The sequence below is a fragment of the Beta vulgaris genome, chromosome 7 (genome assembly GCF_026745355.1).
Source record: "Beta vulgaris subsp. vulgaris cultivar EL10 chromosome 7, EL10.2, whole genome shotgun sequence".
NCBI lineage: Eukaryota > Viridiplantae > Streptophyta > Magnoliopsida > Caryophyllales > Amaranthaceae > Beta > Beta vulgaris.
Window position 1 is genome coordinate 57,531,401 of NC_079208.1, and position 25,269 is coordinate 57,556,669.

The 25,269-nt window shown below is 38.1% G+C and overlaps 2 protein-coding genes across 5 annotated transcripts; both read right to left on the reverse strand.

Moving 5' to 3' along the window:
• Window positions 1–249: 249 nt before the first annotated feature.
• On the reverse strand, window positions 250–11,969 carry LOC104900054 (tropinone reductase homolog At2g29290). Of its 3 annotated transcripts, none has more exons than XM_010687383.3 (5): window positions 11,727–11,965; window positions 10,632–10,839; window positions 9,030–9,246; window positions 1,154–1,260; window positions 250–553 (listed from the first exon to the last, which is right to left on the reverse strand). In XM_010687383.3, the coding sequence occupies exons 1-5, from the start codon at window positions 11,792–11,794 to the stop codon at window positions 377–379; spliced, it is 777 nt and encodes a 258-aa protein (XP_010685685.1). In that variant the 5' UTR covers window positions 11,795–11,965; the 3' UTR covers window positions 250–376. The 3 variants fall into 3 exon arrangements, with proteins under 3 accessions (XP_010685685.1, XP_048504572.1, XP_019106550.1); XM_048648615.2 differs by having other exon boundaries at window positions 298–553; window positions 1,056–1,260; window positions 11,727–11,969; XM_019251005.3 differs by having other exon boundaries at window positions 410–553; window positions 1,228–1,260; window positions 11,727–11,967.
• A 4,912-nt stretch (window positions 11,970–16,881) lies between these two features.
• LOC104900052 (tropinone reductase homolog At2g29290) lies at window positions 16,882–21,660 on the reverse strand. 2 transcript variants are annotated; one of them, XM_010687382.4, is made up of 5 exons: window positions 21,451–21,657; window positions 18,764–18,971; window positions 18,198–18,414; window positions 17,900–18,006; window positions 16,882–17,217 (listed from the first exon to the last, which is right to left on the reverse strand). In XM_010687382.4, the coding sequence occupies exons 1-5, from the start codon at window positions 21,543–21,545 to the stop codon at window positions 17,041–17,043; spliced, it is 804 nt and encodes a 267-aa protein (XP_010685684.1). In that variant the 5' UTR covers window positions 21,546–21,657; the 3' UTR covers window positions 16,882–17,040. The 2 variants fall into 2 exon arrangements, with proteins under 2 accessions (XP_010685684.1, XP_019106549.1); XM_019251004.3 differs by having other exon boundaries at window positions 16,957–17,217; window positions 17,928–18,006; window positions 21,451–21,660.
• Between the last annotated feature and the right edge of the window lie 3,609 nt (window positions 21,661–25,269).

Below are 25,269 nucleotides of genomic sequence, written 5' to 3' on the forward strand. Positions count from 1 at the left end.
AATTTGGGGGAGGGGCACTCCAGTTTGAATTTGGTGAGGAAGGGCCTTGATGGGTTTTTGAGGGGCAGATTTCGGACCATGCTAGACAGGAAGGGTTTCGGGTGATTTCATTGACGGAATAAGGGAACAAAGAACCCCAAGCTGAGATCCACCATCCAAGTCGGAGAAGTATTAAATCGCATAGAGCCTTCTTAGAGGAAGAAGTGTTATTGAATATTCTTTCATTTCTCTCTTTCCAAAGTGTCCATATAATCACAAAGAAAGCTGCCCACCATACTTTTATTGAATAGGCTCAAATTAATGTTTACAAATTACACTTTTATTGGAATATGAAGTAGAAACATCGAGTTATCAAAATGGGTTTGAATTATAGGTCTTAAAACAAGCCATGAATAGTGAAGCCTCCATCAACACAAATGGTTTGACCAGTAATGTAGGAAGCAGCAGGCATGCATAGAAATGCCACCAAGGAAGACACCTCTTCCACCTCTCCTGTCCTTCCAAGAGGAGTTCGTTCTTTCACTTTAGCCAAATATTCTTTGTCACTAAGGACCTGCCACATCCATTCAAAAAGATCATGCATGTATACTATAGAATTCATGATATCATACATACATCATATCTTCTATGAGCTAGTGATTTTTCTGACTTGTGTTCTATAATTAGAAGCTTAGGACCAACACAATATCAAATAATCTTCATTGGTTAGGAGTAACATGTATGACCACGTTCATGTGACAATTTCCATCTACGTAATTAAATCCTTCATCCGTTTAGAAATAGTTGCACCGTTTAATGTTTTCAAGCTTGCCGATGCATGGTTTCAAATGTTAATATCTTCAATTATCAATAAGTAAAAATTATAAAAAGTTAATATTAAAAAAATATATACATTGAGATGAATCTAACAAGATCCCATATAACTATGTTTTTCCTAAAATATAAATCACCAAAGATAATCAAAGGATAGGATGTAAATAGTAAACACTATGCAAATGGGGAAATTATTTCTAAACGGAAGAAATAAATAATAATCTGGCGATTTTCAGACTCACAGTTTTGTGAATAACGGATGTTGAAACATTTTTTTTTTTAGAAAGTGTGTGCGACGTTTAATGTCGATTGCAAAAAAACAGTCACGTAATGTGATTACCACTTCAGTAAGTGGAGTACGAATGTAGAAAGGTGCAATTGAGTTGGTTCTGATATTATCCTTTGCCCACTCACATGCCAAATTCTTTGCTAGTTGATTCATCGCTCCTGTCAAGAAACAGAACTTTATATCAGAATTTTCAACAATTGTGAACATCTCAACATTACATATATATATATATATATTATATATATATATATTATATATATAATATTATATATATATATATATATATATATATATAAATGGGTTCATATGAGAACCATCCTTATGGTGAGAACCACCTCATCAACCATTAGATTAATGAGATGAACTAACTCACAACCGTTAGATCACCACGACTCCTAACACTAATTTCTTTCAATTATTCTCATTCCTCTTTCTCTCTCCTATGGGGCGAACGTCTGGCCTGGACGTTCGCCCATTTTATGTTTATGCCACTTTTTATTGATCATTTTAAACGGTTCTCACGGTTCTCACCATAAGAGCGAGGGTTCTCATTATTTATATATATATATATATATATATATATATATATATATATATATATATATATATATATATATATATATATATTATTAAATATATTTATAAATATATATATTATATATATATATATATATATATATAACTACCTAAAAAAGACCTATTAAAATACTTTCGATTGTTAATAACAACCATTTTATGAATTTCAGACCAGAACACCAAATTTTAGTGTTGACTGCAGATGAGTTTCGAGCAGTGAGCTCACGCGCTGTAAGACAGAAAGAAAGAATTGAAAGAGTCAATCGGAGTTAAAAAAACTTTAACGGTGAAATTTGGTGTTTTGGCCTGAAATTCATAAAATAATTGTTAGCAACAACCAGAAGTTATAATAGATCCTTTTAAATAATTTTTTTATTATTAAGTTTTTTCCTACAAAACTTGTGTTTATTAAGTGTTTGGGCTTATTTCCTGGGTTAAGCCAGCTAGGGACAATCAAGCCCAATAAAGCCTTAAACCTCTAGAGGGCCCCACCTGTGATAGTGGCTCCCAGCTGTCAGTGCCCTCCAGCTGGCCTACAGTTGGGATATCCCAAGCACTATAAATACTCAACCCCCTCATCAATGAGCAGGTATTGAATTCTTACCTAGAACCAGAGCATCTCTCTCTAGACTTTATCTCTCTAAGCTTGATAACTGACTTGAGCGTCGGAGACGCGATCCCGGAACAACCCCCAGGGCAGTCTAACCATTACTTTTGCAGGATTCCGGCTTACGGACTTTGGACTCAGGACATTCGAATCTGACCCGGTATTCCCTAAGCAAAGGAATCAGTACCCTTAATTTCTAGACAGAAACAGTTTGGCGCCGTCTGTGGGGATAGTACAAAAAGTTACTTCGCCACCACTCACTCAGATTTACTTACCCAGCTACTCAGCTCAGAACGCCAATTGACAATGGCACCAACAAAGAACACTCGCGCTAAGCAAGCCTCTGACCAGGTCGGTCGGCCAGAAAGAGGCCACTCCCCCGCGCACAATAGGGAACCCCCGAACCCTCGTCCGGAGCGAGGTCACTAGCCTGCGCATAACAGGGAGGCCGAGCGGACCCCCTCACCGGATCGGAAGTCACCTACCGTCCAAACTCTGGACCCTCGGTCGGTATCCCAGCATATTTAGCATGTGGAGCCTCAGCCGCTCTTTGCGTCTGACCTGGCCCTTATCACGGCTCAGCTCCAGGAAACTTTCCAAAAGGGCATGATGGACATGATGGCCATGCTCCAACAGAGGCAGCCGCAACAAGTCACCCCGCTCAACCAGTATGAGCCCAGAGAGCGCACAGTCGTCCGCTCCCAGAGGGACCACTCTCGTTCTAATCGGGATCCACAACCTAGCCGGCCACGGTCCGATGCGAGAGACCCGAGCCACCGGGAAAGAGAAAAGTCAGCACGACAGGGGTCGGCCCGTCTGCATGCAGAAACCCATATATCTAAATCCCCAAGGGGGGTGTGGGTCGGAAACCCCAAGATGCCCGAGAATTCCTTAACAACAAGAAGCGCCTCAGCCAAGGCTATGACGCCCGGGAATTCCTCAAGAAAAAAGCAAATGACCGAGAGGGCCAAGGGGACTCGGCTCATTCTCAGCCTCCTAGGCTAACTGGAGGAGGGCTCAAGTTCTTGATCCCCTTCAGCCAAGAAATCCTAGGGACCCAGCCCCCGGGGAAAATCAAAACCCCCCTGATCGAGCCATTTGCGGGCCTAACCGATCCAGATGATCATATGGCTAGCTACAAGGCTCAAATGAGCGTTCAGACAAGTTGCGAGGCCACTTGGTGCCGCTTCTTCCCTACCACTCTCAAAGGTCTGGCTCTCAATTGGTTCCAAGAACTACCGGCGGGGGTCATCACTAACTTCGCCATACTGGAACACCTCTTCATCCACCAGTTCGTAGCTGGAAAGAGGCAAAGAAAAACCAGCCTTCACCTCATGGGGGTGAAGCAAGACAAGAATGAATCCTTGTCGGACTATATAAAGAGGTTCAACGAGGAATCTCTCAAAATAACCGACCTACAGGACGCTGTAGCCTTCGCTGCCCTTATGTCCGGGCTCCAACCAGGTCGGCTCAGATGGTCATTGGCCGAGAATGAAGTAAAAACTTACTCGGAAGCCATGGCTAGGGCCCAAAGATTCATCCAGGCCACGGACATCTGCCGCTACTCGGATGAGGGTGGCAAGAAGAGAAAGGACCAGGGCAAACTCAACCACTACCTAAAGCGCTCGAGCGAAGAAAAGGGGAAGCAAAAGGTGGGTCAGTCGAACAGCGGTGACACGGAAGGATTCATCGGTGTCATCGCTGGGGGATTCGCGTCGGGAGGCCTAACCGGCCGAGCACGCAAGGCTCACCTTCAAAACCTTAAACATCAGGTGCTTGACGTCCAGCTCCCTCGAGCTAGTGGCCCCGTCATGACCTTCGGGGAACCCAGTCGGACGTTGCACGTTCCGCACGACGACCCCCTAGTCATCGAGCTCAAGGTAGCTAATACCAAGGTGAAGAGGGTATTGGTGGATAGTGGGTCATCCGCTGATATAATCACCCTCGACTGCCTCAAGAAGTTGAAGTACACCGAGCGGGATGTTACCCCCATGGCTCAGCCGCTCATAGGCTTCGGGGGCAACTCTGTCCACCCGGTCGGATCAATAAAATTACCCACTCGGATGGGTGAAAAGGGTAAGGGGAGAAGCTTACCGATCGACTTCTTGGTGGTGGACATTCCTTTGCCTTACAACATAATAATGGGGAGGCCCATGCTAAACAAAGCCAAGGCCGCCATCTCCACCTACCAGCTCCTCTTGCAGTTTGAAACTGGTGACGGGAAGGTAGGAAAAATTCAAGGCGACCAACAGGCCGCAAGAGAATGCTATGTGAATAGCCTAAAAAATAACGACGTCCAAAAGGACTCGAACAATGACGTCCAAAAGGACTCGAAAAAAAGAAAATACGAAGGGGGTCAGCCCTTAACCAGCCTCGAGGTGTACATAACTGAAAACCCCAAGCAATACGAACGTCCTCAGCCAGCCGAGGATGACGAAGAAGGCAAGATATCATTCAAGTGCTCACGGAGTACCAAGATGTCTTCGTCTATGAGGCCACAGAAATGCCGGGGCTCGACCCAAAAATCATGTGTCATGAGCTTAACATCAAAGAGGGGTTCAGACCAATCAAGCAAAAGCTCAGACACCAAGGTCCCGAAAGAAACGCCGCAGCAGCCGCAGAGGTCAAGAAGCTGCTCGAAGCGGGTTTCATAGAAGAATGTCAATACTCGGAGTGGCTGGCCAACGTGGTATTGGTCAAAAAACCGAGCGGGACATGGCGAATGTGTGTCGATTTCACCGACTTAAACAAAGCCTGCCCAAAAGACAACCACCCTCTGCCAAAGATCGATAGGCTGGTCGATTCAACGGCAGGGCATGCCCTTCTCAGCTTCATGGATGCAAATGCCGGCTATCATCAAATTCCCATGGCCGAGAAGGATAGGGTTCATACAGCATTCATCACTCCTCAGGGGGTCTACTGCTACAAGATGATGCCGTTCGGCCTCAAAAATGCCGGAGCTACATATCAGCGAACCGTCAACAAAATCTTCAGCGACCAACTGGGTCGAAACATTGAAGTATACGTTGACGATATGATAGTCAAAAGCCGGACTCAGGCCAAAGGCCGCCAAGAAATGCTCGTTCTTGAAAAGTTTGCAGCTCGGGAGCCAGTTCCCCGCTACAAAGACCTCGCCACCATCCACTATCTTAGCCTCCAGCTGCATATAAATAGCGGCCACGGCTTCCTCGTCGGACAGCTCTGGCACCTTGAAATTTAAGCAGTGGTTTGGCTCGGCCAACGGAGGCACAGTGGGGATGCCCCATTCCCCTCCGTAGTACACAAAAGCGAATCCTCGGCGGAACCCCTTCTGAGAGGTGGGAAGATCAAGGACTGTTCGGTAGCCCCGCCGAGCCTGAAAGCACCACCAGCCCGGACCATGATCCCCGGCTGGCATCTCGAACAGCTTGTACATATGCCGCCAAAGGGTGAGGGTCGGCTTGACTCCAATAATATCGCAGATTACCTGGACGGCCAAGATTCCACCCCAAGAATTCGGGGAAAGCTGACCCAGGCATAGATTGTAGGCGTTCAGAATGTCCTTCTCGAACTGGGTCAGCGGGAACCTCAAACCCATCTCCATGGCCTTGTAATAGAAGGCGGTGCATCCGGGAGGTGGGGTCAGGATGGTATGGCTGGCATCGGGTCGGACAAGCAAGTAGGGGTCCTTTATTTGAAATTTGGCCGCTTGGCCCCGGGCATCTTCTAGCAGAGCCTTTATTAAGGACGGAAGTGGGAACTTCGCTCCCGGTCCACCTTTGGGATCAAGCTCCGGATATACGAGCCGCCCGGACGTCGACGCTTCACCTTCTTCTCCCGGCATAGCTATCCTAACTACACCATCAGACAGATATTTGTCTAAGTAACTCCTCGAAGAAGGATAGGCCAGGGACACCTCCCAGGGTAGGGGGATGGCACCCTCGGCCTCCTCCTCCTCGGCTTGCGAAGGAGTACTCGGGAGGGAAAGCGCCTCAGGCACAGCCGAGGGATCCGGGCAACTTATTAAAGTTGACACCAATACCATTCCCATACCTCTCACTTCCTCGGCTAAATTATAAGGAGGTGAGGGGGGGTGTCACTGACTCGGACGAGCTCCCCATTATTTATCAACAGAGGGGGTCGACCGATTTTATTAAAAGAAAGAGAAGAAAAACTTAGTAAAAAGCAAAACAAGTGCGTACCTGGTCGGACGAAGAAGATGGAACCCGGACTTAGAGAGAGAAGAAACTCTAAAAGTAGAGAGAGAAGAGCAGAAATCTCAAATTTAGAGAGAGAGAGAGAATTGTAAAAGTGACAAAATCTCTCCCCTCTCTCCCTACTTATAGGCAAAATCCTCGGTGTTCGTGTCCCGCGTCGCATCTCGGACCGGGCCTGTGTTTTCGCCACCTTAATGGGCCTCCCAAATGCCCAAAACTGTTCAAAGACACAGCTCCCAGGAATATCAATCGTCACAAAGGTCATAAATGACCAGAAGTTGAATCGCCACCATGTTTTCAAGCACCCAATAATCCACCATCGCCACGTGGCATTTCGGGTTTCAAGAAACTATTAAGTTCACCAGCTCAAGATTGCTAGTTCATCAGCTCAAGGTTACTAGCTCGGTCATTCAGCCAGTGGTCCAAAGCCTTAGGCACCGGCTCGGACAAGCATGGGGCTCATTAGCCCCTCATCCGAGCCGCGTCCAACCAACTCGGCCAAGGAGGCTCTCCTCTTTGGTTGAGCAAGTCTCCTAAGTCCCAGATTGACTTAGCGAGAGCAGGCACCGGCTCGGACAAGCATGGGGCTCATTGGCCACTCATCCGAGCCGCGTCCAACCAACTCGGCCAAGGAGGCTCCCCTCTTTGGTTGAACAAGTCTCCTAAGTCCCAGATTGACTTAGCGAGAGCAGGCACCGGCTCGGACAAGCATGGGGCTCATTGGCCCCTCATCTGAGCCGCGTCCAACCAACTCGGCCAAGGAGACTCTCCTCTTTGGTTGAGCAAGTCTCCTAAGTCCCAGATTGACTTAGCGAGAGCAGGCACCGGCTCGGACAAGCATGTGGCTCATTGGCCCCTCATCCAAGCCGCGTCCAACCAACTCGGCCAAGGAGGCTCTCCTCTTTGGTTGAGCAAGTCTTCTAAGTCCCAGATTGACTTAGCGAGAGCAGGCACCGGCTCGGACAAGCATGGGGCTCATTGGCCCCTCATCCGAGCCGCGTCCAACCAACTCGGCCAAGGAGGCTCCCCTCTTTGGTTGAGCAAGTCTCCTAAGTCCCAGATTGACTTAGCGAGAGCAGGCACCGGCTCGGACAAGCATGAGGCTCATTGGCCCCTCATCCGAGCCGCGTCCAACCAACTCGGCCAAGGAGACTCTCCTCTTTGGTTGAGCCAACCCCCAAAGTCCAAGAAGTGACTTAGCAAGAGCGAAGTACCGGCTCGGACAAGCATGTGGCTCATTGGCCCTTCGTCCGAGCCATGTGTAAGAAGGCCAAGGAGGCTATCCTCTTTAGCGGCTCGGGTCGGCGCATGCTCCCCTTTTCTCCCAGGGACCGGGTCGGCATATAAGCTCCCATCCCCTTGAAGATATTGGGTCGGCACACGCCACCCCCTCTTCTTGAAAAAAACTGGGTCGGCACACGCCATCCCCTCTTCTTGAAGAAAACTGGGTCGGCACATACCACCCCTCTTCTCAGAAGACCGGGTCGGCATATGTCACCCCCTCTCCTTGAAGAGATTGGGTCGGTACATGCCACCCCTCTCCTCAAGAAGACTGGGTCGGCACATGCCACCCCTCTCCTCAGAAGACCGGGTCGGCACATGCCACCCCCTCTCCTTGAAGAGATTGGGTCGGTACATGCCACCCCTCTCCTCAAGAAGACCGGGTCGGCACATGCCACCCCTCTCCTCAAGAAGACCGGGTCGGCACATGCCACCCCCTCTCCTTGAAGAGACTGGGTCGGCACTTGCCATCCCTCTCCTCAAGGAGACCGGGTCGGCACTTGCCACCCTTCTCCTCAAGAAGACTGGGTCGGCAGCTGCCTCCCTCCTCCTCCAGGAGACCAAGTCAGCCTAGGCTCAGGGTTATCTGGGTTCCGCCACGAACGGGAGACGCTTCAGCAAGGCCTCGATGTTTCCCCTTCCTGGCGTGGGGCTAATTGTTTGGGCTTATTTCCTGGGTTAAGCCAGCTAGAGACAATCAAGCCCAATAAAGCCTTAAACTTCCAGAGGGCCCCACCTGTGATAGTGCCTCCCAGTTGTCAGTGCCCTCCAGCTGACCTACAGTTGGGATATCCCAAGCACTATAAATACTCAACCCCCTCATCAATGAGCAGGTATTGAATTCTTACCTAGCAAACCAGAGCATCTCTCTCTAGACTTTATCTCTCTAAGCTTGATAACTGACTTGAGCGTCGGAGAGGCGATCCCGGAACAACCCCCGGGGCAGTCTAACCATTACTTTTGCAGGATTCCGGCTTACGGACTTTGGACTCAGGACATTCGAATCTGACCCGGTATTCCCTAAGCAAAGGAATCAGTACCCTTAATTTCTAGACAGAAACATTAAGTATTTTCTGACAAAATATCCTATATTTTTTAATCCTAAGCAGGAGCGAAACCATATTGAGGGGCATTGCCCCTGTCCACTCTCATTTTTATTTTATTTTCAGATATGTGAAATTTGGGTATGGGTTTTGAGTACGACCTCAAAATTTCACCAACTAAGCTAACTAACATCCATATAATTAAGTCGAAGTTCGGTTGATACCTTTTGCTGTGCCATAAAGAGAGCCAACATCAACAGCCACGACACCAGCTACGGAAGACATGAAGATGATGCTGGCAAATCCAGATGCCTTGAGGAGGGGATGTGCAAGTTGGCAAAAATGGTAAGCTGATTCAAGGTTGGTGGTCATTACAGTTGCATATTCCTCAGCTGTGAACTCTGTTGTTGGCTTTTTCATGTAAGCCCCAACATTGTTCACCTAGGTTAAGTAACCAAATTACCGTTAGTGACAGTTTAAGAAATTCAAGGGTTCGTAATACTTTGAAGTCCCAATGTGAGATAGGATCGAGTATATATGCATGTAATAATAACTTCATTGAACACATGGGATAGAAGCTAATAAAGTATAACTTTCTCATGATCATGAAACTGATATGATTAATTTGCGCTTACAATAGTACCCAATTACCTGATAAACATCTATCTGATAGATGTTTATCAATGATAAATTTGTCAATGTATATGCATGGGAACAGGTTGTCAGCTAAATAAAAAAGTGATTTCGAAAATTGTAAATTGTAGTGTTCATTGCTACTACAACTAGTGTTCATGAACTATAAATAGTGTTTTATTCCTCTTCTATTTTCTGGGACCCACATCACCAACTTTTCAGTAAGGCTACTAGCCTGTAAGAAACACCAACACATTGGCTGGTGAGGCATGCATAGCATGCTAAGGAAATACCCCAACATAATACTGGGGGTAAGGATCGAACCCCTGATCTCAGGGGCCAAGGGGGAGTGCTCTACCCATTTGAGCTAACTCCTATCCTTATTATTCCCTGATAGATGTTGATAAATGTTTATCATTTCTCCCCAATAACCCACCACTTAGTTTAAGTAGTGGCACATAATTAAAGACATCTAATCATTATTACATGAATAACACAAAAACACTTTATTGTTTGATGGCGAACAATAAACTCTAAGCTATTAAAAACTCTACTTTTTATTAGGTTAGGCAGTTATGCTAGAGTTGATCATTTTGGTCTGGTCCTGTCCGATTTTGGGCAGAATTTTTGGCCCGCGGTCGGGCCTGACCTGAATTTTTTTGGCTTCTGGCACACCAAAAACGACTTTTTTTTTGGCATGGCTCGAATTTGGTCCGAAAAGCCTGATAAATTTGGCCCAAAATAGCGGGTTTTGGACACAAAAATTCTATCTGACCTTTGGCCCGACCCGACTAATGGACAATTTTTTTGCCCGAACCCGGCCCGGCCCACGATCACCTCTCCGTTATGCTATATGCAATCCTTATAAGATAGAAATACACTATCTAGAATGAAACACAAGTTGTAAATTTATGAAAAAAAATTATACATACATCAACCTATATAATAAATGATCAATTAATGTATATATTTTCCATTTTGTAGTTTCTTATATACAGCCCTAAGAGCTGCATATAGATTTTCCCTTTATATCATACTTGTTGAACGTGAAATAATTAGATACATGAATGTATCTTTTAACAATCATGTTTACCACCAAACAATTTAGGATTCAATTTAGCCGTGCTCTCTATTATATAAGAAAAGATAAAAAAAATTCCGAACATAAAAAAATAGGAAGAGAAAGTGCTAACTAGGATATTGAGCTTGCCCTTGAACTCAGATGATACTATTTCCATTAGATTCTCTCTTTGGACTCGAGAAGTTACATCACAAATAGAAGCAGTGACATGAAAGCCTTTGGTCTCCCAATTGCGTTTGCAAGCTTCAAGTTCAGTCTCATTTCTCGCACATGTATGAACTCTTGCCCCAAGTCCTGCTAGTTCCTCCACGATTGCATGTCTAAATTGAAAAAAACAAGTTAACCATTGATCAAACACAAGACTGAACCAAACAAGCCGTTAACTATTGATTGCACAGGAATAACCACCTCTTTAGTTATTACTGACCCAACAACTCTACAACTTTTCCACCACCTCTTTAGCTATTGTCGATCCAACAACTCTGTAATTTTTCACTAATAATCACTTCTTTAGTATTACCGACCTAACAACACTCCGATTTTCCACTGATAACCACTTCTTTAGCTATTACCGACCCAACAACTCTATAATTTTCTACTAACCACTTCTTTACATATTAACAACCCAACAACTCTATAATTTTCCACTTATAACCACTCCTTTAGCTATTATCGACCCAATATAATTTTCCACTACCAGAATTCGCGCAAGTGTGTCCACACCCTCCAAACTGACTTGACGAGGAATCCATTCTCGCGAACAAACACAACTCCTACACACACCTAGGAGCACCCCTTCCCGCACATTCATACAAGGCCTGAGTAGGCGAGTCATAACCACTTCTTTAGCTATTGCCGACCCAACAACTCTACAATTTTCCACTAATAACCACTTGTGTAATTATTGACCTAACAACACTCTACATTTCCACTAATAACCACTTCTTATGCTATTACCGACTCAATAACTCTATAATTTTACTAATAACCACTTCTTGGGTACAATTATGTTAATTAAACAAGTACTAGAAAGTTCAAACAATCAGTCTAAAGCATACCAAAACTAGAAAATATGATGAATTTGGTGCCCAAAAAAAGAGAGTTACAAATTAATACACTGATTCTAACTTGATCATTTAACTAAAAACATCAGCAAATTGAAATTGTTAGCATAAAGTATATAAATGAAAAGAGAATGGAGAGTAACCCGATTCCTTTGGTGCCCCCAGTAACAAGAGCAGTCATGCCAACAAGAGACCATCGTTTGTTCATCATGCAACTATTGGTGGACTTTTAATATGAAGTATATAATATGAAAAATTATTTTGATCTTTAATCTACTAAAATACTAGCATTTCTTGCAACTTTTAAGTAGTATCTGCTGAGTTATAGCATACTACTAGTAGAAGTATATCTCAGCCGACAAGAACTTGACCGATTTGTAGTGAATTTTTTTAAGTAATCGTTTTGTAGTGATTGAAGATAAGAATCATGTGGTTAATTGGACTTGTCAGGTTTTGTTGCTACTTATCTTGATTGTTACTCCCTACGTTTTTATTTAATCGCTATATTGTTGTATACACAACAATTTAGGTAATATCATTTTCAAGTTTTTTGGGAGGACACTTTTTAACTTATTTAATGTAATTAAAATAATAGGGATAAAATGAAAAAGTAGTACTTTTGGGTAGAAAAAGAGAAATTCAAATATAATAGTAATACTTTATGGTGGGCCAAGTATCCAAATAAGAAAAGATTAAACAATATATCAATTAGAAATAAACACCCATATATGAAAAATGTACTTCTTCCTTCGCTTCACAATAAGTGAAACATAGAGAAAGCGAGGAGTTATCAATGAATTTAGAGAGAGAAAGTTGGGGCCACTATAAAGTAGAGTGAAGAAGTATTGAAGTTGTGGTCCACTCTTATTTTTTAGTGGTATATTTGTAATAAAAGTGAACTTTTTTTTTACCATTTGAAGCTTGGTTTCACTTATTACGATTATCTTAAATAAGAAAATTGTTTCACTTATTGTAAAATGAAGGAAGTATTAATTAAATAAAAATGGAGGAAGTATAACATGAAGGTGAACTGTCCAATTACCTTGAGCTCAATTAAGGTTTTCAATTTTGTTCTTTTGTTTTGATTCTTGAGTTTTGTTATTTACTCGGTTTGATATACTTCTTCAGTCTTTTTTACATGTTACACTTTGACATTTTTCACTATTCACAAATTTCACTTTGACCATCTTTGTGATTTATACGTGAATAAAAAATATAATCATGTGGGAACTTGTTAGATCTTATTACATATTTTTTTATCTGTACTTTTTATAAATTTTACAAATACAAAATTACAGATATATGTACTCAAAGTTTTGCATTGACATGCATGAAAAGTGAAAGTGTAACATGTAAAAAAACAGAGGAAGTATATTACATTACTTAATAACAAATGTATCATTTAAAAGAGAAATAGCTCACAATACAGATGCTAGTTAGCAAGACTGAAAATGTTTTCAATGACAACCATTTATAGGAATAAATTTACTAGTTATTGTCCCGGGCGATACTCTGGGTCATAAGGTCATTATTAACATTATATATAACCCGTTTATTATTTTTTATGAAATTAATTGAATTACATGCCCTCATATCAGTGTATTGAGTATCGAGTGCATATTAAATTAATTGTGACAACCTCCAATGCTTTATAACTTTCAATTACTGAAAAATGGGTGCTTAATAAATTTATTGTGATATCATTTACTTTTTTTTGCATAATTAGTCACTTTAAAGGCAAATTGGGTAACTCTTTTAAGTCAAAATAAGTCATTTTTAAACAAAGAATAATTGTTTATCTTAAATGAGTCATTCTTCTACAAGTAAAAGTGACTCATCTAGGACAACAAGTTACTTAGGTCTAACGGACAACTTTTTATCTTAAACAAATCACTTCTATATAAGTATATATTTAAGACAAATATAGTTACCCACGTCTCACAAATTCATATCATACCATGGATTGGTCCTTTAAATTGGTGGATTCAATATGACAAAAGCTTATTACAATATCATTATTCAAGTCATAAAGACACGTTCTATTTGCGTTTCTACCTATACAATGATTAAAATTGACCACAATATATTTTTCTCGAATTTCTCCTTCACAGAGGTAATACTTTATTTTCTATCTTGGCTTCTAAAAGGCTAAATTAAGATTTTATGGGACCATTAGAGATTATTATTATGCAACAAAGTTGATTCAGTGTTTTATTATCATTATTATGGTAAATGAAAACTTGATAGGTAATATAATTTGTAAGTGGGATACATTAGTATATTACTCATTTACTTGATAGGTCAATTAATGTAGGCATCTAATTCATGTATCAACTTAAGAAACATAATTACTTTTATTGACAATCAAAAACTAATATGAGATTGCATATTAGTTGGTTAGTGTATTTGTATTTCAAAGGAGATGTTGTGTGTTCAAGTCTACTGTAAATGTTATCCGCTACTACAACCACTCCCTTAATTATAAAACACTCATAATTTTCTTAAATAGCGTTTTGATCTTGTCCAACTGCTACCTAAAAACTAGTCTCAAACAGGGACTAAGTTTTCATCTGCGAAACATGGACCACACTTCTTCCAGGAAAAAAAAAAAAAAAAAACACAAACAGCAACAACAATAATCGACCTTGTGGCTGGAACTTCCGGGGCAAGCTCGATCTTGATTCTTTAAGGTTGTGATGTGGAGGGAAAAAACTTGCATGAAAAAGAAATCATCGACCATGCATGTAGTTGTGTGTTTCAATTCCTATGATATTGATACTTAGCCAATAGGTTGTTTGGCACAACGTAAGTACTACAAAAACGTTCTAGGTGAATTAGGTTTCATTGATTTAGGGCCTGTTTTCTTCGGCATAAAACAGCTGAACTGAATTGAACTGAATTGAATTGAACTGAACTGAATTGAACTGATCTGATCTGAACTGAACTGATCTGAACTGAATTGAACTGAACTGAAATGAATAGTGATATGTGAGAGTAAAAGTATTGTCAAGAGCTGAACTGAACTGGTCTGAACTGAACTGATCTGAACTGATCTGAACTGAACTAAATTGAACTGAACTGAACTGAATTGAACTGAAGTGAATTGAACTGAAAATAAGTTGGGGAGAACAGACCCTTATTGCAAATGTGAGATATGATAGAACGACTTCAAATTTGAATGAGCCTGATATGCAACATTATTACCTAATCCATAATTATTTTTAGGGTTCAACTATAGTTTAATAGGGACCTGTAAAAATAAGGTTGACCGTGACATTAAGATCGAAGTAACGCTAAAATTTTTGTGTGCAAAGGTCAAATCTTGTTGTGGATACAAGCTAAGAATTGTGTAGGAATTAGGATGTCAAATGTGTAACGTGAAAAGTTCATATTAAAAATATACTCATTCCTTCATCCAATATGATAATATTTTATTAACTGGGATTGGCGTGAGTGGTTAAGAGCCTCTCGCTCCTTAATCAAAGTCTTGGATTTGAGCCTTATGGAAAAAATCCCATCTGGAAAGGATGCTATCCTTTGAGGTACCCATGCAAACTCACGCAAGAAATTAGTCCACTCGCCGAATATCGTAGAAAACTCCTCGTGGACAAAAAAAATGATAATATTTTTTTACTTATACAGTTATACGTACCTATCAGATCCCTGTAACGGTACACAAGTGTGCTTACCCTCAACTTTTTCTTTTTTTTTTTTGAAAGAAAGAAAAGGGATTTCACCCTCAACTTTTTCTACATTTATCATTCGTGCTAGAAAATTTTTCTGCAAAGGTTGAGCACATATAAGAGAATCCAATTTTTTCTTCTAGGAGTAGTATTGTAGAGGTCAAACTTCAAAGGATCCAATTCTTCAAATTTTTCTTTCATATATTTTGGACATTTGTTTCAATATAAAAGTACTAGAATTTTTTTGCACGCGATGCGTGCTTGAATTTTTTCGAAACAGAAACTCGATTTTCTTCGGCATAAGAGTCAAAATTTGAACATTAGACATACAAAATATAAATGTTTTTATTAGTTGCAAAATTTGATTGGTTTAGTTTATGTCACTTATGTCTCTCACCATTCTTTTTGTTTTTTTTTTTTTTACTTTTCAAAGTTCAATTCTATAAACAAAATAAAAATTTTATTGAATTTATTTATCATTTCTAATATTATAATTTTTCAGTTGATTTTTGAATTAAGTATAGTACTTCATAAATTGTAAAGAAAGTGGACACTTTGATTTGAAGTCAATTTTTTCATAGATTATAGTTTGTAAGCGAATTTTTAAGTTTTTATAAAGTTTTCTTGTGAGTGATTGTTATAATTATATTTTTGGTATTTTTGTTTGAAGCCCCCTTTGATTTGTAAGTGAAATTGTAATTTAGAATAAGAGGGGGGGGCAAAATAGGCATTTCAAAAGAGGACACCATTGCTCCCCCTTCCCTTATAGAGATATTTCTTTCTGTTTCCATCATTTATCAATGTTATGTCTCTTCCTTTTCTTTTGTACAATCTATTTTTTCCTTTCATTTTAGCTGATGTTATTTTGTTTTATTATTCTTTACTATTACTGACAATTGACATTGGAAATAGAATTTAACTTATTGCGGCCATAGGTTATTTCATATGGTTTCAAGGAATAGTTTAACTTTTAACACAATTTTTCAAGTTCTATTGGTTTATAAAAATTGTTTAGCATTATTTCATAAATTTATGAAAGCATATACAAATATTTCATATTTAAATTCATGCTTTTTGAATAGGCTAAATCAATGTTTACAAATTACACTTTTATTGGAATATAAAGTAGAAACATGGAGTAATCAAAATTGGTTTGAATCGATAAAATATATTAAAAGACGTACTTGACAATGTTTATGCACCACATGGCACCCTCAATCTGCCACTAGAATTTTGCCAAGTGTCTTAACAACCCATAAGTCAGGTGATCATTATTTTAAAAAATATATATTCTGAAACTTGGATTTGAACCCCTAACCTCAAGTATTAAAAGTTTTATCATCTAATCTAACATCTTTTAGTGATTCCTATTTTCACAAAATTATAGATATGTATTGTAATTAGTAATGTAGCAGTTAATGCCTACTTCTAGCCATAAAGTTTATTTTTCTTATTTGATTTCTTTTTTGCAGTCATCCCCTTACTCCATCTCTCCTTTCGAAATTCATCATGATCGTTAGAGTTCTCTACTTCGTAATTAATGGAGTAGCATTCCAAATTATTCTTGATGCTAATCAAATCTTATTATTGTTGCTCGAGAATACGAATCAACAGATGAAGTTCAAAGGACCAAATGACCTATTAATAAGAATTTAGATACATGTACCACTACACCAAGTGATATATAATGTAATCATTTTAAAAGTAAATTATTAATAGATGAAAAATATAAGTATCCGAAATATAGCCCAGACATAAAAACTAGTTATAGGTCTTAAAACAAGCCATGAATAGTGAAGCCTCCATCAACACAAATGGTTTGTCCAGTAATGTAGGAAGCAGCAGGCATGCATAGAAATGCCACCAAGGAAGACACCTCTTCCACCTCTCCTGTCCTTCCAAGAGGAGTTCGTTCTTTCACTTTAGCCAAATATTCTTTGTCACTAAGGACCTGCCACATCCATTAAAAAAAGATCATGAATACTATAGAATTCATGATATCATACATACATCATATCTTCTATGAGCTAGTGATTTTTCTGACTTATGTTATACAATTAGGAGCTTAGGATCAACATAGGCTATGTTCAGTTCACCTTATTTTTGCTTATTTCAGATCTAATCAGATCAGATCAGATCAGAAAAAATAAGTTCAGATCAGATCAGTTCAGATCATGCTTATATTTAAAAATCATTATATCTTTCATTACATATTAGTAAAAATTATAATAATTGAATATTAATAAAGTACTCATTGAGACGAATCAAACAAGACCCCACATGACGATATTTTTTCTTATATATTGAGAGAAATCTAAAAGATAAGATCATGTAATCAGATCAGTTCAGATCAGATCAGATCAGAAAAAATAAGTTCAGATCAGATAAGTTCAGATCAGAAAATTTTAGGTGAACTAAACATAGCCATAATATCAAATAATCTTCATTGGTTAGGGATAACATGTATGACCACGTTCACGTGAGATTTTCCATTACATAAATAAATAATAGTCGGGTGATTTTCAGACTAATAGTTTTGTGAATAACGTATGTTGAAACATAATTTTTTAGAAAGAATGTGCGACATTTAATGTTGCTTGCAAAAAAAAAAAAAAGTCATGTAATGTGATTACCACTTCAGTAAGAGGAGTACGAATGTACCAAGGTGCAACAGAGTTGGTTCTGATATTATCCTTTGCCCACTCACATGCTAAGTTCTTTGCTAGTTGATTCATCGCTCCTGCCAAGAAAATAGAACTTGATATTACAATCAATCGTTTTATTGTCCCCCCCCCCTCCCCTAAATATAGTCTAGCTTCGTCTCTGATTCCATATATGTGTAATTTGGTTATGGGTTTTGAGTACAACATCAAAGTTTCACCAATTAAACTAACTGACATCCATATATATAAGTTAAAGTTCGGTTGATACCTTTTGTTGTGCCATATACAGAGCCAACATCAAGAGCCACGACACCAGCTACGGAAGACATGAAGATGATGCTGGCGAATCCGGATGCCTTGAGGAGGGGATGGGCAAGTTGGCAAAAATGGTAAGCTGATTCAAGGTTGGTGGTCATTACAGTTGCATATTCCTCAGCTGTGAGCTCTGTTGTTGGCTTTTTCACGTAAGTCCCAACATTGTTCACCTAGGTTAATTAACCAAAAACTTAGTAATACACATCTGTGACAGTTATAAAAAATTCATTCCTAGTACTTTTAAGTTTCAATGTGAGATATATACATGCATTTTATAATAACTTCATCACAGGGAAGCCAGAAGTATAATTGTCTATTCACAGTCATGTTCTCCACCAAACGGTTTAGTGTTTAGTTGTGCTCTTATTATACTTCTTGCGTTTCGTTTCAAATGCAACAAATGATAAATTTATATCTCACAAATAATACTCCTTTGTTGCATTTAAAACGAAACAGAGGAAGTATAAGAAAAGTTGACAACGTTTTCCGAACATAAAAATAGACAGAGAGAGTACTTACTAGGATATTGAGCTTGCCATTGAACTCAGAGGATACTATTTCCATTAGATTTTCTCTTTGGGCTCGAGATGTTACATCACAAACAGAAGCAGTGACATGAAAGCCTTTGGTCTCCCAATTGCGTTTGCAAGCTTCAAGTTCAGTCTCATTTCTTGCACATGTATGGACCCTTGCTCCAAGTCCTGCTAGTTCCTCCACGATTGCATGTCTGAAACAAAAAAGATTTGATGTTTCTATTTAATATATCATTGATTAGAGACACACACAAGACTGAAACAAATAAGCTCGTAGTAAGGAGTAACATATACTTTCGGAAGATTTACTTAGCATTATGTAAGACTTTCGGATGATTATGTAAGACTCTTTAATTAATTTACGTATCCCTTGTTCACCAAAAAAAACATATATTGTAACTTTTTTTTTATCTGAACTTATGTGATCTGATTTTACTTATCTTTTATAAAATGTATTATTACTAAATTATTATTACTTTGTATTTCATTACTAGTATTACTATTATTATCATTTTATTACTATCACAACTTATTATTATTATTATTATTATTATTATTATTATTATTATTATTATTATTATTATTATTATTATTATTATAATAATAATAATAATAATAATAATAATAAATAGCAAAAATTGCCAAAAATAAGCCAATCTTTGCCCCGTATTCCACAATTGAGCCAAGCTTTAGAAAATCCAGAAATAAGCCAACCTTTTTATCATATGAGCCAATTTTAGGTCACTTTACCTACAACTTGTTTTACAGGTCACAAATATATATTTCTTTTTTTCCCTTCTTTTTTTCATTCGGTTCTCTGATCTCTCCCTCTCATTTGTTCTCTCTCTCTTCATTAGTCTCTCTCATCTTTCTTCTCCCTCACCGCCATCGCCACCGTCACTGCCACCGCCATCGCCACAGTCGCATCTCCTTTCTCCTCTCTCCTCTATGTTTCTTTTTTTTTCTCCTTTCAAGGTGGTTCAGTTATGGGGTTTCGGTAAGGGGTGGCTGAATTGTGGGGTTTGGTTTTATGGTGGCTGGTTTGGCTGGATTACGGGGGTTTTAGGTGGTGGGTGGGTAGGGTTTTTTTGGTGCTGGGGGTTTTGGATGGTGGCTGAGTTCGGTTTTGGGTGAGGCTAGGTGGTGTTGATTCGGTGGTTGCTAGGTTTACGGGTGAGTTTTGGGTTGTTGGGGTGTTCGGTTTGGGGGTTTGGGTTAGTGGAGGTTTTGGGTGGTGGCTAGGTTGGTGCGGTCCGCTGGGTTTGGTTCGTTGGTGGCTGGGTTAGTTTTGGGTGGTGGGGGTCTTGTGTTTGGTGGGGGAGTGTTGGGTTTGGTAAGGTGGTTCAGTTATGGCTAGGTTAGGGGTGGGGGTTGGGGGTGACTGGTTATGGTCTGGTGGGGTTGATTGATGGTGGTTGGGTATGGTCTGATGGTGTTGTTCGCCTGACCGGTGGTGGCTGGGTTAGTGGCACTGTGGCAATGTTGGGTGTGGTCTGGTGGTGGCTGCCGGTAGAGGCTATGATTAATTAATCACATTAATAACAATAATAATTAATAACAATATTGATAATTAATAATTAGTAATAATAATTATAAATTAGTGATAATAATATTATTAACCTGAAGTAACAGGTAACTAACAAGTCAAATTACAACTCAACCTAAAATTGGCAAAAATGATAACAAGGTTGGCTTATTTGTGGATTTTCAAAATGTTGGCTTAAATGTGGAATACGGGGCAAAGGTTGGCTTATTTTTGGCAATTTTTCCTAATAAAAATAATGGTCATAATAATAGTAATCATAATAGTAACATTAAAAATAATCATCATACCAATAACTATAATAACAACAATAATAAAAATAATAACAACACCAATAATAAGTTTTTAGATATAAATGTAATCTGAACCGATCTGATATGATTAAAACTTATCTGATCTAATCTGTTTTTATTTATCTAATCTGATTTGAACTTATCTAATCAGATCTTACTTGATCTGAAATGATTTGAAATAAGTAAAAATCAAGTGAACTAAACATAGCCTAGTGTATTAAAGTAGAAAGGAAAAATCAAGTGAAAAGTATTGTATGTTTGAACATAGCTAACTGAAAAGAGAACCATAAAATGTTTTAGAAAATGCTGAAAATTTAGTGGTAGTTTGGTTAAACATAATAAGCTATACTTTCTTGCGCAGAACCGGAACTTATGTAATCTATAGTTATGCATTTTATATGTGATGTCAAAAAAAAAAAAAAAAAAAAAAAAAAAAGCTATACTTTCTTGAGAGTTGAAAGAGCAACTAAGAGCCTAAGAGGCAATAATTAAGCCCGCTTCTTCTTCTATTACCGATCTAACAACTCTACCATTTCCCACTACCCACTTCTTTTGTACAATATGTTAATCAAACTAAGTTGTTAAAAGTTAGAACAATCAGTCGAAAGCATAACAAAACCAGAAAATACGACCCAAAACAAGAAACAGCAGAAATTAATACATTGATTCTAACGTGAGCACGTTGAATATCAGCAAAATTTAAGTACTTCATCCGTTTTGTTTTAAATACAACAAATGGGTATTATTTGTAAGATATAAAATATTCATTTGTTGCATTTAAAACGAAACGGAGAAAGTATAACGACGTATATGAAAGTAAAGAGAATAGAGAGTAACCCGAGTCCTTTAGTTCCCCCAGTAACAAGAGCAGTCATGCCAACAAGAGACCATCGTTTGTTCATCATGCAACTTTTGCCCGAGTTAGACATCATAGTACTTACTTTAACAAAAGTATGTAGTAATCTGAAATATATTATTTTGATCTTTAATCTATTAGAATACTAGCTTTCAGCAAATATAGGAGTATCTACCGAGTTATATATATAGTACATCTCATCTGACAAGAATTTGATCATTTTCTAGTCAATAGTGATATAAGATAGGAATTATGTGGTTCATTGGAAAGTCATTTATTATTCCAACTCATCTTGATGGTTAGAAAAACGAGCTGAACAGTCAACAGGACAAGCTTGAGCTCTGAATTCTGATGGTAAGTAATGGTATGAATGTATGATGTCTGTTTTTTTTTTTTTTTGATTTTTCATTTTTGATGTTTGAAACGTGTTTTTTGTCATCTACTTGGTTTGATACTATTCTATGATTATTGTAACCTACTCCATCACACATCTTTTAATATTCATGTGAAGACTGAAGAGGATAGAGATAGAGATAAATTAGAGGTGATAATTTTGACCCGGCCCGCTTTTGGGCAGAATTGTTCGGCCCGCGAGCCTGACCCGGCCGTTTGTATTTTTTTTGGCTTTGGACAAGCCAAAAACGACTTCTTAGTCTATTTTTTTTGCCCACAAAAGCCCGTTAATTTAGGCCCAAAATAGCAGGCTTTGGACACAAAAATTAGGCCTGAATTTATGTATGGCTCGGCCCGACCAATGGGCAAAAATTTTTGGCCGCGGCCCGGCCCATAATCACCTCTAAGATAAATAAATAGTTGGGTGTATGTAACAGGACTCAAGAGCGAGAAAGATAGAGAGAAAATATTACCAAATAAAAAAAATATTGCAATTAATATGAAACTTCAAAAAAAAACGTTACAATTAAAATAAAACGGAGGGAGTATCAATTAAAAGAGAAAGGGCTCATTTAGGTATTAGTCGGCCAGACAAAGCACGTTTTTATGTTGACGTATACCACGGTTCCCTCTCTCTCTTTCCTATACACTATTTGGTGAAATATTGCTGCTACGATTTATTGTTTGGATGAAAAAAATTCAAACTACCTATTTAGTCTACTCTCTCTTTCCTTCACTCATTCTTATCTGACGCTTGCAATTGATACCCACATGTTATGGTTGGAAAGTTTGACAATTAGAAATACGTAATGTAAAAGCAACAAAAGGAATATAGCATCTTATAGTAGTTTATTTGCTTGTAAACTAGCTGTGAGTTTCATTTGTGAAAGTGAAACAAAGAAAAGTTAGAGTGTATCAATTGCAAGCGTCAGATAAGAATGAGTGGAGAGAAAGAGCATACAATTGCAGACGAGTGACAGAGGTAGAAGATTGGGGTTTATGTTTTGGGTTTCAACTAGTTCATGTCCTGATCAATACGCCTCAAATTATTTACCAATGTGTATTTGAAGTTTTCAAAAATAGAAATATTATCTTGACTTTAAATGATTTGCCTCCCCCTCTCTTCCCAAAAAAAAGACCAACTAAGTATTATAGTATAGTTGGTTAATGCTTTAGCATATAAAATTAGAGGTCAAGGGTTCCAGTCTTGAAACACACATTTTTATTATTTAATGTAGCACCAACACCTTGTAGAAGGTACGAAGAAGAGAGAATAAGTAGTGAGGATTTTTTTTTTTTCCAAGTGTAATTGGACAAAAATCATATTTTGTGTTTTGTATTTGAATTCCATACTTGAGGAAAACAACACTTAATAATTAATATATAGAATTGATTAATGAACGCAAATACAATTTATAAAAATTAGTTTATTTGAAAAGACATAGGCTATGTTCAGTTCACCTTATTTTTGCTTATTTCAGATCTAATCAGATTTGAAAAAATAAGTTCAGATCAGTTCAGATCATGCTTATATATAAAAATCATTATTACTATTAAAAATATTTCATTAAATGTTAGTAAAAATTATAATAATTGAATATTAATAAAGTACTCATTGAGACGAATCAAACAAAACCCCCACATGACTATATTTTTTCTTCCATATTGAGAAAAATCTAAAAGATAAGATCTTGTAAATCAAATCAGATCAGATCAGAAAAAATAAGTTCAGATCAGATAATATAAGTTCAGATCAGAAAATTTTAAGTGAACTAAACATAACCATACTCAAAATTACTTTTAAATCATAGATAAAACTCAATGTTTTTCAAAATGATTTCGAAAAACGTATTATGGGTTCCATTGAGCTAATAAAGTATAATTGCCTTCGGGTTAGTGCTGCTTGAAGTTTGAATTAATATTACAATTTGACAGTAGAAAAAGTGAAGAAATGAAGAAGACGAAGATGATGAAGTATAAGAAAAGATGACGAAATATTGAGATTATGGTTGTTTTTATTAGACATCCATAATAATTACACCCTAGTAAAACAATACAATTTGAACGAAGAAGCTTATCAAAACTCTTGAAAAATTACAAATACTAGAAAACAAGTGCGTTGTTGTTCTCAATTTTTCTAATTTTCTTTTAACTATTAAGAAATGATGGCTTTATTTAGCAATATTACCTGAAATGTAGTTGAAACTGATAAGGTAGCTGAAACTGATGAGATATAACTGAAACTGATAAGGTGCTGAAACTTATAAGGTGCCTGATTAATTTAACTGTTTGGCAAAGCTAGTTGCATAAGTTGATTAATTATTCAATTTTTGTAAATTTTTATTTTATATATTTCAACACTAATCTATTTCAATGTATTTTAAATAATAAAATAACGATATAAATATTTGAAATCATAACTCACTTGAACAAAAATATTTCGCTACTTCTCCATTAGCAATTATGAAACGAATTTCTCTAAATATATGTCTTTTAGTTGACCCCTATCCTAATTTTCCTAATATTTCATATTATGTCCAATAATGTCTTTTAAAAGCATAATTTTTTTTCTAATAAGTACTTGCGTCATTATTAAATCTTTTTGACCGCATTAAAACAGGGATTCATATCACTATAAAAGGACATTTTTTGGCATTTGGGGTTGAAGTTATTTCAAGTCATTTAAGTTCATAGAATCAACGCCAATCAATTCTTGAGGTGTCTGGTACATTTATATGCAAGCTTAAGGTGTACCCGATGAATTTTTGAAAATGCAGGAGTATCTCATGAATTTCGTAAAAACCTCAGGAATACCTGGTAAAAGAATTCGAATATTTATTAACTGCACAATAATAATTATGTAAAAAAAAACGTTTATGACATATTGACATTCTCACCCATTATAAATTTTTTAAAAGGCAATAACCGCAAAAAAGCGTTTTTATTCTAATCACTCTTATTTTAACGGACGACACAAATTATGCAAGTTCATGAGTTATAGAAATCACTGCTCGTTGAATAAAGTAAGCAAACACAAGCCATAAAGCCTAATTGCCTGAACTTAAGCTCCGTTTGGTAGGGCATAAAACGTTTTCCCGGAAAACTGTTTTCCTCTATTTTCAGTTTTACATTGTTTGGTTGGCAAAAGAATGTAACCATTTTCCCTTGGGGTAAAATTACTCTCCTAAGGATGGAAAACCATTTTCCTTTCAAAATGAAGGGAAAACTATTTTCCTTCTCTCTCTTGTACACTCCTCCCACTACCTCCTTACTTTCTCTTTCATTTTCCTTTCATTTCATCATTTTTTTACATCGAACCAAACAACGGAAAACTAATTTTGAAATTGTGTTTTCCATTGTAAATTGTTTTCCATGAAAATCATTTTACACTGAAAATATTTTACGCC